The 15,025-nt window shown below is 34.9% G+C and overlaps 2 protein-coding genes across 2 annotated transcripts; one reads left to right on the forward strand and one right to left on the reverse strand.

The window, feature by feature from the left end:
• Window positions 1-3,479: 3,479 nt before the first annotated feature.
• Window positions 3,480-11,991, forward strand: LOC135683386 (uncharacterized). Its single transcript, XM_065198623.2, has 5 exons — window positions 3,480-4,054; window positions 4,318-4,643; window positions 7,975-8,054; window positions 8,440-8,556; window positions 9,581-11,991. The coding sequence occupies exons 1-5, from the start codon at window positions 3,709-3,711 to the stop codon at window positions 9,771-9,773; spliced, it is 1,062 nt and encodes a 353-aa protein (XP_065054695.2). The 5' UTR covers window positions 3,480-3,708; the 3' UTR covers window positions 9,774-11,991.
• On the reverse strand, window positions 11,543-13,908 carry LOC135683387 (uncharacterized). Its single transcript, XM_089109304.1, has 2 exons — window positions 13,629-13,908; window positions 11,543-12,317 (listed from the first exon to the last, which is right to left on the reverse strand). The coding sequence occupies exons 1-2, from the start codon at window positions 13,824-13,826 to the stop codon at window positions 12,021-12,023; spliced, it is 495 nt and encodes a 164-aa protein (XP_088965430.1). The 5' UTR covers window positions 13,827-13,908; the 3' UTR covers window positions 11,543-12,020.
• Between the last annotated feature and the right edge of the window lie 1,117 nt (window positions 13,909-15,025).

Raw genomic sequence — 15,025 nt, forward strand, 5'->3', positions numbered from 1 at the left:
CAACTTTTCCCTTAATTTCAGTTACAATGACATCCTTTGGAACCGTTTTCCAGAATAATCTTTTTTTAATATAATTATGGTATCATTTCTAAGCTCCAAATGCTGCTTTGACTGAGTTATAGCCCAGCTCTTAACCAAGAATTTCTTTATCTTATTTCACTCACTTCTGAACATAAAATTATATTTCTAGGATTTCAAAGATTGCCTTCCTTCTCAATCAGAGTTAGTGATCTCTTGTCCTTTACAGCGTTCATTATGCTTCCGGAGAACAAAAAGGAATGATACGGTCGTGTAAAAGACAAACGAGATTGACTGTTCTGATGTTGCATAGATTTGGCTGTTGTCGTTACAATTAAAATCTGAAAATTTCAGCAGGCATAACGAAGCCATTGGGTTAGCAGGGGCCATAGCCCTCCCCCTCCCCACTTCCTTTTTTTGCAATAATAGGCTAGAAAAGCTTTTGCAAGGTTTTCTCTAACGCAGGTTTTCTCTAAGGCTTTTGCAAACTTTGGATTGTTTACTCCTTTGTAGTAGCAGTTCTTCTTGACTGGAAACGATGTATTATGATATGATGTATTTTCTGACTTGGTTAGCTTAGTGTTTTGTTACCTTGAACCTAATTTTATCTATTTTCATAGTTATTAGTATATTCTCTGAACCAGACTGTTTATAAAAACTCAGTAGAAATAGACAAGTATTTTCTAAAAGGAGCGTTTTCCGACGTTCTAAAGGACGTGGCCTCAAAAAACTTTCAGGCACACCCATTTCAGCCACCTCCATTCTTATACTAGTGCGCGGGCCCTGAATTTCAGCCTCTTTAAACATGGTATTTATTGATGTCATTTGTTTGAGGTATGCATGAAACTTATAGAATCTTCCGTTGGAATGTGATCGCAAGGCAAAGTTTAATGTTGATCATGCTCTTTAATGCAAGATTGGGTGCTTTGTCACCCAGATATTGCTGCAAAACCTTGGATACAACCTTCAGATCTATGGAACTGGCGACCAGGTTGTTTAAATCAAGAAAACAGAACTTTTACCCCCAATATTTTTTAATGCAATGGTGGTATGAGCATTGAAAAAAAGGAAATTCTTCCAACGTGTGTCGGAACAAATTGCAGTAAAACATCACCCAATTTTTAGTGAGCCTCTGCTTGTTTCAAAAGAAAGCTGGGTTTCTGTTTACTCAGAACTGCATTAATTTGCATTAGAGGTTCTAGGTCTCGTCTCGTCAACATGTTGTCCTTATTAGTGAACTGGGTGACCTTACGTTAGTTGATAACTTTCTCTGTTCTTAAATTTTATGATTCGGGCGTTTGATGTTTATCAAACTGTTTATTAAACTGTTTATTTAATGGAGAATTCTTCACAGTTTAAGTTTAAATGTCACTTTCTTCAAGTAGTAATATTTGCAAGTTTTTCTTTGAAAATTGTTTGAGATCTATTCACTAAAGCGATTGAGTTCTATTCGTATTACCATTACGAATTCAAGATTCACTAATATAGTTTCAACTCACTTACAGATGCCATTCGTAAAGGTTTCATGACTGCATGTTAAATCCAAGTTGACTTCCTTACGCTGCAATATGTTGAACCAATCGCGAACGTTTGCAAATTCAACTGATTTTTAATAGGCTAAGATTTGACTGTGACGTAATTTTGATTGAAGGCGTAACATGTCTTTCGATATCACTGGTTCTTGCATTGGTTTTCTACCTTAATTACAAAGTATGCATAAATTGTAACTTCTTCGTGCCACATAAAAGTGGAAACTTGCCTTGGATCATTTTTATCACTAGATTCTTTCTAAAATTATTAAGAAGTTTTATCACTTAAATATTTCATGTTTTTGTTCATCAATAAACTTTACATCTTTTTCTCTAATTTGAATCTAAATATACTGTTTTAAATAAACTGCAGTAACATATCATTTCTTATAAAAATGATACTGCTTTAGTGACAACTTAAATCGACAGCATAAAATACTTCTTGATAAATTTGTCAACCTTTCATTCAAATCTGAATTGCTTTCATAAAAAATTATTGCAACTTGCTTTTTTATGATGATTAAAAGCCTGTCAGAATTGCTGGAGTTTCCTCGATAGGTTAATGAAGATATAATCAAGGCAATGAAAAGCGAAGGAAGTTATAGCCCTCTGCAATATGTTGACATCTTTTTATTTATTGTCCGAAAGTTTTACTGTCCTATAGCTCTCCTGGTTAAAGCTTTGTCATCTCAAGCCAATCAAAATGCATTATAACGTCAACATGACATTAAAACGACATTATGCTTTCATCTTTTTTAAGTTTTATCGTTGATTTTCGTTTTTATCGTAAAAGTTCACACAATATAGTAATGATAAGACAAGCTTTACCAAGAAGATGAAGGGGAGACAGTTTTTGGAGCTCGTTGATTTCTTACATTGAATTCTTCCTTCAGATCATAAAACTCAGTAAAGATACATTTTTGCAACATCAGTCTATTAATCAGTGTGCATTCATTGCCAGTTTCTGCATCATAATGCCTTATAAAAATCAACTATAACGTTGTTTGATCAGTTAGTCGAATTAGCAATATCCAATTGCCTCTTGATACTAAATAATACATAATAATCTAAAAAAATCCATATTTTATCAAACCCCTTCACCCTCCGAAATGTCTTGCATTCAATAGTTTATCGGCTTAGATTTCCTTCTCTTTAGAGCAATTTCAAGAAACCTTGCATTTATTGCTGCTTCTTGGCAACATACCTTTTCCAATTGAAGCTTATCGAGTTATAGACAAAGTTAAAGGCAATCTGTCTCGTTGTGGATTGGTTAACGAGAACAATAGCTGGAACAATAGCCTAAACACGATTCCAGCGCTCCGCCATATTTTTTACAATGCGATAAATTGAAGGGGGACTGGAAACAGCAAAAAATTGTTTATTGATCGTTATTTACTCATGTAACATGAATTTAGATCGGTAGCGAGCGAAATGTATATCGTGTTAATATGTTGCTTGCATCGAGTTTTAATGTTCGGTTCCCGTCCCCTTTGCAAGCATGTTTAAGAATTAGCCATAACTGATTTACGTGAATTTGTTATTGTTCTTTTTCTCGGCGCTTCGTGGTGTAATGGTGTTCCTTATTTACTACAAATTATCTCATTTTTCGCCGCAAGAATTCTATCGGACTCCATCGAGCTATTGTGGCCTCTCTTTATTCTATATCAAATATTACAATTCGGTAAAGTGTTTAGCCTCGTACTCACTTTTCTAGGGTTCGTATTCAAATCTGGGTGTTAGTTGATTTTCTTGAAATCTCGATAACTTTGTTAATGATTTTAATTTTTTTTCTTTTTCCCAACAGAAACTAAAGGATGATGTTGTTTATTTTTACAAAATCTGGAGCTTTATTTTTGATCCGTTTCTTGTTTTAAAAAAATGTTTTTTAAATTCCCAAATTCCCTTACCGTTCGTGAAGTAACCCCCTAATTTTCCCTGTGTTTGATTGGCGCCAAAATCGAAGTTAGAAGGCAATCTTCGATGGAGGAATGGCTTCAAAAGATCATAAATCGGACAAGCGATCTAGGCCTTGTTTGTTTATTAGTCTGTGACATTTGTTAGTCAATCAATCAAAGTCAGGTCTTCATTTGTAAACGGCTTCAGTTTTATTCGTGTTTTATTTTAAGAAGACAGTACTTACTGTGGAAGCTAAGTCAACAACATGGCGGAGATGTTAGGACCATACGACCCTGCATCACCTAGCTTAACAACATTCTGCAAGCGAATTACGTCGGCTGATTATGAGAAAGAAGGATCTGACTATACGCAACAGGCATTGACTCAACTAATACAATATTTGGAGTACAATCCAACTTCCTATCATAACGTACTCAGAAAAAGAAAGCGAGAAGATGCAGAAAATGCTGGCGTTTTTTCATGGTTGAAAGTTAAAATGTTGTCGACCGTGTATGGAGAGGAACATTGTGAAAACATGTGTGACGAGGACTTGAGGCAGAAGCTAACGTCTTTAAAAAGTGAAATGGTTACCTCCTACAATTATGCAGAAGGTAAAAATCCTTTGAGTGAAATTTTGTTGTCTAAAATAATTTTTTGATGAAGTCAGAATCATAAAAGTCTAATATGGCTTTGAAAGTCTAGTTGACTGACCTAGGTTGACAATTTTGTTTTCATTAAAATTCTCAGTAACCTCCCAGGTCCATGAAAAATATTTTAATTAGAAACTACATTAGAATTTCATGCAAAATAACCTGTCTGTCAATTCTTATTACTACTGTCAATATTCTTATCTGATTGATTCTCTTGTTGATAGAGGCAAAAGGTTCTGGAAGACGCATCTCAAAGAGAATTGCAAACAAAATCAAACCAAAACAGACAGCTCCTTATTTCCAAACAGAAGATGAAGCTATCAAGAAAAATCTTGATTTTGAACTGTGCTCAGAAACAATCAAAACCCCTAAACAAAGACCACAAAAGACTGCAAGTGAGACAACTTCAAGCAAAGAAAGAGAAACCAACCTTATACCTAGACCTCCAGAAATGTTTTCTATTCCACCACCGCCACCACCTCCACCACCTGTAGCATCCTGTGACTTGCAAATGACAACAGCAGCACAAGGAAATGTTAATCTTTCAAAGGTATGAATGATGTAATATTATACAAAGTGTTATTGATATTTTTAGTCATTTTATTGATAAAGGAGAGACAATTGGTGCCATTTATCTTATTTTCTAAGTTTTTTTCTAAGTTTTAAGAGAATCAAGTATTTAAAATAGGCCTTCACCAGTCTTTGTAATATCAGGCATGCAATATTGAGATAAATGTTTATTCATTGGACATCTTTACCATATTTACAGTCTTTGTAATATGAAAATAGGCCGTGTGCGGCATTTCTCACGCCTTGGTTACTTTGCGCGTACGATGGCGTGTGATGCGAACTGCTTTTTATCGGTTATTTCTCATCCCTGTTGTCAAGAACTGGGTGCTGCTTTTATAGAGACCTTTTGTGTTATAAACTGAACATAAACCAAGGTAATTGACGGAGAAACTGTTCTTGTTCTTTTTAAAGATGTTAAATTTAATTAGTCACTTGAAGAAATCTGGATTGAAAAAAAAATTATATTACCCGTAGACCCTACTCAAATTCTATTACCTGGAATATCTTAGCGGATATTCATAAAAAATATCTTACTGTTAGATCGGTATTCCTTTGGAATTGAGCTAACAATCAAATGAGAAGGAATGGGTAGAGAAATGACACAAACGTCAAATTGAACACACTTTCTTTGGGCACAAAAACAAGTTTAAAATAATTTAAAAATAAGTACAGCCACCATCACTTTTCTTCATCAGAGCTTTCTTCAGCTTCCTCCTCCTTATCTAGCTTCGGTTTCTTCGATAAACTGTTGCACTTATCCTGCTTTCGCTTTCTGCTTTTCGAAAGATAGATCTCTGTTGCCCTTTTCCATATAATATTCCATATATAATAGTTCATATAATTTCATTGACTGCTATGCGAAGTCTCATCTCCATAACCCTGTGTGACATTATCTGACAATAATATGCTGAGAATACTGAATGCTCTCTCTACCGATGAATTGGAGCCAGATATTGCAACCATTATCTTTGCCAGAATGCACAGGTTGGGGTACTCGTCTACCCTGTAAGAAAGCATATTTTTTCACAGCTTTCTTGCTTCAATCCCACAAGCATTATATTGTGCGTATTTTTTGAATGACTTCAATTCCTTGAGAGCTTTCGAAACATCAAACTTTGTCTCGCTGAGGTGGGTTTTGAAAATAGATGCAAAAGCAGTGATGTCTGGGACCCCATAATCATTGTTGTCGTTCCATTGCTTTTGATCAAACAACTTTATCGTACTAAACACTCCATCAGCATCATCGAAGTAGCATCATCCTTTTCCGACTTGAAACCGAAAATTTCGTTCTTTCCCCAACCAATGAATGTTGCCAGCTCCACTTTGTTTTTTTCGCCATGATTACCAAAGAACAGAATAATCAATCGAACAGTGAAAACATCTCTTGGATCAAAAATTTAAATTACCGGGTTTTGACAGTAAGCACCAGGTATTGATGGCTGACTAATCCCCCTTGGGTCAACTGTTAAGCGATCTTGTCGTATTAACTGTTGAGCGATCTTTTTGACGCTGTTGTTAAATCTCTTATGGGAAAACTTTAGCAACACCTTGGACAACGGCCAAACCGACTTTGAGCGTGCGCGTGCGATCGCACACCTCATATTACAAAGACTGTATTTATGGTAAGGTTTAAAAGTAAAGTTTGACTTATAACAGGCCTTGCTCTAAGCAAAATGAAGGTGCTTTATAAAAAGAGCTTCTTAAAAACTCTAGGTGACCTATTTCACACGTCTAATTAAAATATCCTTTAGAGCATCCCTCAAAAGTTTTGAAAGATCGTGAGCTTCATATCGAGAGCTTCGGAAGAGTGTTAAATAAGAAATTCAACCGTGATTCCAAAAAGCACCCTAATATGAAATACATGCAACAAACACTATGTTGAAATAAATATAGAAATATATATAATAAAACAAAGTCGCAAAATTTCTAGATATGTAAGTTGTCATCATTTGATAAGCTTTTATCACTGTCAGTATCACTACTGTTATGTTCAGCTTCACATATTGCCTCATCAAAACGCATGGCTTTAAGTTGAACATTTAACTTTGGTTCCTTTTTTATGCTATCCATACTCTAAGACACACAAATGAAAACTGAAAAGCAATGTGATAATTTGGATGGAAATGTGATCGTTGATTTATGTTAAGGCTTAGGTTATGTTAAGCTATTAAAAGAAACAGAAAACAATATTTCAACAGAATGTTAACGCTTGCTTGAAAATCAAACAGATCTGCTGGAGAATACGCTTGATGGCCTCTGTCCTTGATGGTTATTAGAGGGTTATTAGATTCAAAATAGTATCGAAAACCCAAGGTTAAATTTGCTGAATTTTTTCTCAAGGGGTAATCTTAGGCAAATCATAATATTGAGGTCTGTTGGGAAGATTGCTTATTTGTGATCAAGTTTATCCAGCAAATGTCAAAAATTTATTTTCCTCCATGGTAATATTGTTTTTACATTTTGAGGGCTCTATGAATTGCTATCGAGACTTAAGGTGTGCTTTAGGCATGTGCGCTCGATCAAGCGCCTTTCCGGGCAAGGACTGTTATAAGTAAAATTTTCTATGTGTGCTTATCTACTCATGTGGGCTATTTTTATTTATATGACTTATCAGATTGATCCATCATCTTGCCATTAACAGGCCGGCAGCAGGTAAAAAAATTGTTATTAGACTAATCAAACTAATTACGCTGTAAGCCACCCCTGTTAACAGACCTTGCCTGAAAAGGCGCTGGTGCTCAATCGAGTGCAAGTGCCTAAAAGTACACATAAAAGTAGCCATGGAGAACTATTTTACGAGCACCTGAAACATAAAGCCATGTTGTCCTGCAGCAAAATATTGTTTTAAGTAAATGTTGATAAAAAACTTGAACAAACTTTTCAATTGTCTAGAATATTTTGGTTTCTAAGATTTATACAAAAGTTTATACCACTTATCTTTTGATGACTAGATTTTGTATCTGGTTTTTTAAGGCCACATCTAAAAGAATACCTGTTTTCAATCAAAACTTTATTTTCTATGCATAGAAAACACACACAAAATTTGAGAGCTGAATCATTTAACAACACAATGATATTTCCATATGCATTGTTTCCATTTGGACGCAAAACCTTAGACACATTTTCATGAAGAAAAAACGCAAATTTTTTCCAAACGGCAATTTTACAAAGAAGTGTGTAATGGAGTGTCTTGAGTTTCTGAGAAGCTTGTTTTATGAAGCACCTTTATTTTGCTTAGAGCAGGACCTGTTTTTATACAGTTTTGGTGGTTGCTTCTGCATACTTTTATTTAACTAGAATTCTTTTTAAAGGCCCATACTATGAAGAAATTGAAGAAAAAAACAGCAATACCAGCAAGGATAAATGAAGTGAAACTGAGACCAGTTACAAGGTGAGTGTATTAAGTTCCAGTTTTAGGCTGTTGCTGACTCAATTTACTGTTTATTAAGGCCCTGTTGCAAGAATAATATAATTGTCTGCTTATTCGTATTTTGATTTACTTGAAGATCTTGTCATCTCATTTTCATGTTGGTGGAATATTCTTGTGATGAAAAGTGATACTCAGTTTTCAATATCTTTGGAATAGTTTTACAGTTTTAACATGCGAAAATAATTCAAGAATGATTTGCCCAAAACACAAACATGTCCTGCAAGAGAATGAGAGGCCATAAATATTTTTGGTCTAGCTGGTCATTGGTTTGGTGAAACTGCAGCATGGTCATATAGCATCTGAATTCTTTGTGGATATTTTTATGATTTTTTTTCCTGTCTGATAGGGAAAAGGCTGGCTTATGTAACAATAACCAAGTTGAAAGTTGTGGCAGTGGAAATGTTGTTGATCTCATGAGTTCATTAAAGAATCCTCAGGTTCGGGCATCGTTGAAAGCTGTCAGGTAAGGTCAATAAAGTCTTCTGTTTATGATTTGTTTCTAAAGCATATTTTTAAGAGCAAAGCATTGTTCATTGTAGAAAATAGGGAAATATTAGCTTATTGAATTTTGATTTTAATGAAAATTACTGTTTTACTGGTGTGACACAGTAGCAAATGCTGTATCAATAGATCTGTACACACTTTGGTGTCATGTATAGGATTTTTCTCAAAAAAATAACAAAAATGTTTAAAATAATATCAATACAGGATAGGCCTTTTCAGTACAATGAAATACTTATCAATTAGGGTCTGATATATTATGCAGTTATCTAACAATAAATTCACAATTTCGATAAGAAATACATTAAGAATCAGTTCCCCTTGAAAGACAAATGTTTTTACCAGCTTCTGATTTGACGTTGTGCAATATATAATAAGTTGCCCAAGGGAGTTTCATGCTTGATACAATTAGGATTGTCCAGTGCTATGCGCCTATTTATATTTAAGCCTTGCAAAACCTTGTAATTACAATTTTTTGTACAATATAACTGTTCTCAGTGTCTATCAATGTTCTTTAACCCTACATCAGGCCTTTCTTTTGGCAAATTAGGTAAAAAATCATTTTTGAACAAGATTTAATCAAATCAATCATGCAGTTTGCAAGAAATCTCTATTGTCTTTTGGGTTCAAAAAACAAGGAACAATTCAAATGAGTCATTCTTCCTCTCACACTTCTTTCTTTCCACAGCTGAATGTCAATTTCTGCTAACCTTAACTCATTTCTCAATGTATTAGCAAAAACCACAGTATGCTGCTGTGTTGTGTTTTTCCTTTTTTGTACTCGCTTCAATGTTCAATCTTGTTGTTAAATCTTTAATTTTTTAAGAAATTAAGGAGGCTGTCTCTTAAATTTCCACTTTAATCTAAATATCTTTAAGCAGATCTAAATTTCTTTAAACTGCCACTTTGATATAAATGATTTTGTTTCATAATTTTTCATCAATATTTGGTAGTCAGTCAACAAGATACATCTCCTTTGATCATAGTAACAAAGATTTCACACCATATCAACTAAGGCAAAGAACCAAAGCAAAAGAGACAGAAAAGGAAAACGAGTTCCCTATCTTCAATCAAGAACTGATTGCTAAGTTTCAAAATGCCAGAAGTCCTGATACTCCAGAAAATTCAAAATACATGTCTGATATCAGTTCCCCAGATTCTTTTCTTGCATCCCCCTAACATAAAGTAAGTGAGGACTATTATATATAAGAATTTCTTAATGTGGTGTTTCGAGTTGTAAATTTTGATTCTAGAGTCCCATTTATTTGCTTGTTAGCTATTTTAATGGATTATAGAAGAATTGGCAGCTTACCACCAGCTGGCAGAATCTGACACATCAGAAATTTAAATGGCCCTTAGGCCTTCATAACTAAAAATTTGGAAATTCGAAGTATAACCAAGTCTTATGAAAGTGACAACTTGCTCAAAAATATTTTCAATCAACAAGAAACATTTCGTTTCCCTAGTTTTGCAGTTTATTCCAAAATGAGAAAGATCAAGACCTACACAAGAATTTGTATTTATAAGCAGCGTATTTAAAGTTTATCAGCAATAGGGTTTTTATAAATTCGAACACTGACAATGTAGATCTGCATTTCCTCCGGTGGCTTTGGCCTGATTTTGCTAGGAATATGAACTGAAAGAGAATAGCTTCTATTACTAATACAGGATGTTTTTAAATTGCATTACATAGGGAAAATTATGTTCTCTCAAAGCTCTAATTCAAAACACTAGAAAATTTTGAAAAACTTGTTTCAGACTTGGAGACATAAATGAATAATCTTATACGGGGAAATTACCTTTTGAACCAGAAGGGTTGCAATTCTGAATTGATATACTGTGACAGTTTTACATTGAAATATGCTTTCAAATTTTGCTCAGCAATTCCTAGCTTGACTATGGTACGAAACGTTTTAAATCCTCTACCAAGTAAAAAAGGTATGCCCGTCTCTGACACAGACTTTGAATCTTACTGTTCTGTGCATTGTATGCATTTTCTTTAAGTGTTTTTTTAGTTTCTGTATTTGCAGCATGCATATGGTTCTTTTTGTGAAAAAATGTGTTTTTCTATGAAGTGAAGGAAATAGATTGTAAATTATGTTAACTGCACTGCATAATGTTTGCATTTCATGGAACTGAAAAATACACGTAGCTCTCTTAAGTTTTATAAATTTTGAGGTTGTCTTTTTCATTTATAAAAGTTTTTCATCTTAATTTGTTATAAAAGATGCTTATCATTTTCGTATGTCATATTTTTATTATTTTCTACTTTGTTTCCCTATTTTGCCTTTACTATAAGTTAAACCTACCACATTATCAAGCTGTGCTGTAAATCGTTGAATGATTAAACTGCAACGATTTTGTTTCGATTCAAGCATCCGTATCAACTTTAAATTTAACTAGTACCAAAATTTGCCCTTCTTTTTTGCATGCTACGCCGTTACAGATGAAATAAAAGTTATGAAAAAATGAAATTACCAAACAGCTGGAAATAATAAGCATCTCTCTACAATTTTACTGTTTGTGACCCACCATCTCAAGATAAACCCCCCTGCTCCCCACCCTACCCAATTCTGGAGGTTCACGTCTCAACAATGGTTGCCAAGCGTCTCGTCAGGCAAGCCTCTCGTAATCCCGGCCTCTCGTCAGTAGACCTCTTGCCGACATTAAAGTCTTTTCGCTTCAAACGCATCTCTCCCACAATCCGGATTTTGAAGATCGTTGTGGTCTTGAGCTATTTGAGGAAGGTTCATACGAGATAATAACCATGTGTTCGGTAGGCTTTTGTGTTTTATTATGAGAATACTATAAGTTTTTATGTGATATGATTTCTGGGGAGCATAGCCCGACTTCGAACAGAAGCCACGATTTTTTAAAAGAGATGGCAGCCATGCAATTCCCTTTTTTGAACAGAGCAAAGCAGGCAACTACTGAAAAATGAGACAACAATATTCGTACTCGTATAATATTCTTAAACATTTCTGAGTCTGAATATTCTTATAAACAATATTTTTATAAAAAGAAAGAGTATATAGGATATGCCAAAATATGCCAAACAAGAACGTAAAAATTCTCGCGTGGAAATTCATTTTCTTCAATCATCTAACGGACCTTATCATTGCAGTTCAAGCAGTGATGTTAGCTGAAGAAACTTTAGGCACATTGTATGGTAGTAAATAATTGGTATTAAGCATACAAGTATTATTACTCTTTCTCTTAAAAATTAGAGGTCTTCTTCCACATAACGGACACGTTATTTGGCTAACTTTCCCTTGGATAATTTTTATTTTGAAATAAAGGTCTCAACAGTCTACAATTGTTATTTTATTTCCATATATTAGATACAATAATTAACAAATACTGATAAACTAGTTTTTAACGATAGTCTTGAAAATTACATCTTTGCCGAGGTTCTTTTCTACGTCTCTACACCAGAGCAGTCACCATTATGAAGAACCCTGTAGCCCCAAACAACGCTCTAATGCTGTGACCCTTTGACCAACCTGTAAACATATCGTGTACATGATCTGGGCCTTTAGATGCTATTTCCTCGGTGTTTTGGCACATTGGCACACGATATCTTGGATTAATGTGGGCTCTAGTTAGAGGCAGGATAAGACCCAGGACTGCAGAGCTGGCAAGCCAGTACGATCGCTTTGGAGCGCCTTTTGATAAGAAGAATACCGACGTTGATCCGGTCATTGCAGCTATGATGAGTGGAACCTACAACGATATATATATCTCAAAATTACATAACAAACTACCAGATGCGTTGAAACAAGAACAGTCTATAATGAATTTCAAGAGACAATACGATCAACTTGACAGTGAGTTTTAACATCTAAATATGTAATTTTCAGATATTTTTTAGATTTGATATTGTTATTTGTAATTTCAATTTTCTTTTTAACTTTAACTTTAACAGGATCTTAACTGATAGCAGCTTCTGAGCAAGCTGACCAAGTATATTATCTTGTATAGATATAGATTATTATTATTATTATTATTATTACGCTAGATGACTCAAACCCCGATAACTCGAACAATCGCATTGGAACATTCGCTATCTCGAACCAATTCATTGGTCCCTTAGATGTATGAATTATCGGGAGTTTACTATCCTAAAAGTAAGAACAAATTTTTAATTTAAGATTCAAATCTTGGTTTCAAGAACAGACGCGCAGTGTAAAAGAATGTTTAAAGCAAACTACGGCAGGAAAGCTCGTGAATTAAATGATATTTTGAATAATAGCAAAAATTCTTTTTTATTTGTTGGTTGAAGTGTTTAAAGGAACCTCTTCATTTTTTCAAAAATTCTTGCTCGACAAACTGTCTTCGCAAAGAATTTTATAAAATTGTGTTTCAGACCTAAAAATATCAATAATTATCATTTGTCGCTAATCTCAGTGGACACGGACATTTAACGTGTATCATGTTTCGTGTGGTCGTGGATGCATTTGATAAGCGCACGTTCACCCGTGTTATGTCACAAGCCTCTTCCTACTAAATCAACAGCACTGAGCATGTTTTTTATCACCAATACCCTGATATTTTCAAATGGCATTACAGTGTCGTCGAAACGCAATTTGTTGGAGTAGGGGGGGGGGCAGGAACATATGTGCTCCTGACACCGGCACGATGCCAAGGGCGGGCACGGGGGCATTGTCCGCCTAACTAGAATTTTTTGTCTCTCTGTACCGGTTCAAACATTTCAAGATGAAAACATTTTTATGTCAAAAAGCTTAGAAAACGGCCTCTTTATAATGTCGAAAAAATTCAGTCTCAACAAAGTCCCTGCATCTATGCATTCATGGTGAAAACCACCATCGACTTTGCGCCGGTCCAAAAAATATCGAGTCAATCCAACTGCTGATATGCTTCAGCCTGCGTTAAATGCTTTTGCAGTTTGTCACTGCAGTTTGATGTCCTTTTAAATGTGATAAGGCTCCGTTGCACCTATCATAATGGCTTAGCTCCCTTTTACAGTTAAGTTTTGGATTTATTCTGTTAAAGGCTATTAAACTGCATACATACTTGCATCTTCTCTACATGATTATGCATGAATCTAAAGTGTCTCATTGCTGTTTTGTGGCCGTCTGGTAATTCTTTAGCCATAGAAAATCTTGTTGGGGTATCCACTGCACGCATGAAAACGACTCCCCCCGCAAACAGCCCTGCCGAATAGACAGACGCAATCTTGAGTCCTTTGATAAGCGTGCCTCTGGTAGCCATTTTGAGCTGGACTGGACATGTATGTGTTTCTTTGTTTCCACCAAACAATATAAAACAACGCTTGCTTCTGCTAATCCATTATTTGAAAGAAACCTGCAGCCTCGTAATCACTTAATCTTACTTCCGCTTGTTTAGCAGATACTATTACATTCATTAAATTTTATAAGCACCGCTCTCACCAGAGTGGTGCTTATAGTATAACCATGCAACTACTTTGAACAGCTAGTACAAAAGATTTGTTGTCATAAAGATGAGAAGCTTTGAAATTTCAAATATAAAGAATAAGTGCGTAGAAGGGAAGGGACCCTGATGTCAGCGATAAGCCGTTTCTTAAAGCATACTTCAGCTATACTCTCGACAAAAGATTATTTTGTACTTAAAGTAGACAGGCATCTTTCACGCGAGGAGCATGTAGCATGTTGCAGATTGTTGGGGGCGGGGGCTAAAAAGCTTTAGAGATGCTAACCATGCAAGAACAACCTGATTTTTATGTAGATCTAAGTTCATTTTGGAAATCATTAAGGACTGCTAAGCTCCCTCGACCTTAAGCACCCGCCACTTCTGTGGCCCCTCCTTTGACCTCCTATAGGACGAAATATGAAGATATTTGTGTGGCAGATACTAGAAATCATCTAAGTTGGATGGTAAAAATTGAATTCTCTCAGAAAAGAGGGTCTATAAACTATTGGGGGTAACCGTTTTTTAAAGAAAGGCCAGGTTATCACCATGGAAAAATGGTCGACTTGTGACCAAAAATCATTTTTGGACAATCGTGCTATAGAGTCGATGTAAAGTGATGAAAAACCAAAATATGAATTTTCTAAGAAAACATGATCTATTTGGGGTGATCTATTTTTTAAAAAAGGCAAGACTAAAGCCTTACGAAAATGGTACATTTCTGAACTAGAAACATCTTCTCAATCATATCAAAGAATTAATAACAAATGACAAAAAACAATTAGAAACACTCTTAGTTGAATGCTTCAGGCTGAATTGTTTAAAAAAATATTAAGTATTTGGGTTGATCTTTTTTGGGAAAAAGGCAAGGTTATAGCCTTGGAAAATGATCGACTTATGAACTAAAGACATCTTCTCAATCATATCATAGAATTAATAACAAATGATAAAAAACAACTCGAAACACTCTTAGTTGAATGCTTAAGGCTGAATTGTTTAAGAAAATATAAAGTATTTGGGTT

This window comes from Rhopilema esculentum, chromosome 7, assembly GCF_057945365.1.
Source record: "Rhopilema esculentum isolate cy_ngs chromosome 7, ASM5794536v1, whole genome shotgun sequence".
NCBI lineage: Eukaryota > Metazoa > Cnidaria > Scyphozoa > Rhizostomeae > Rhizostomatidae > Rhopilema > Rhopilema esculentum.

Excerpts from the sequence above, each read along its gene's own strand:
- LOC135683386 (XM_065198623.2), top strand. The coding sequence starts at position 3,709 with ATGGCGGAGATGTTAGGACCATACGACCCTGCATCACCTAGCTTAACA. Across the intron at positions 4,644-7,974 it reads GAAATGTTAATCTTTCAAAG|GCCCATACTATGAAGAAATT; the intron begins GTATGAATGATG and ends TTCTTTTTAAAG. Across the intron at positions 8,055-8,439 it reads AAACTGAGACCAGTTACAAG|GGAAAAGGCTGGCTTATGTA; the intron begins GTGAGTGTATTA and ends CCTGTCTGATAG.
- LOC135683387 (XM_089109304.1), bottom strand. The coding sequence starts at position 13,826 with ATGGCTACCAGAGGCACGCTTATCAAAGGACTCAAGATTGCGTCTGTC. Across the intron at positions 12,318-13,628 it reads ATCATGTAGAGAAGATGCAA|GTTCCACTCATCATAGCTGC; the intron begins GTATGTATGCAG and ends ATATCGTTGTAG.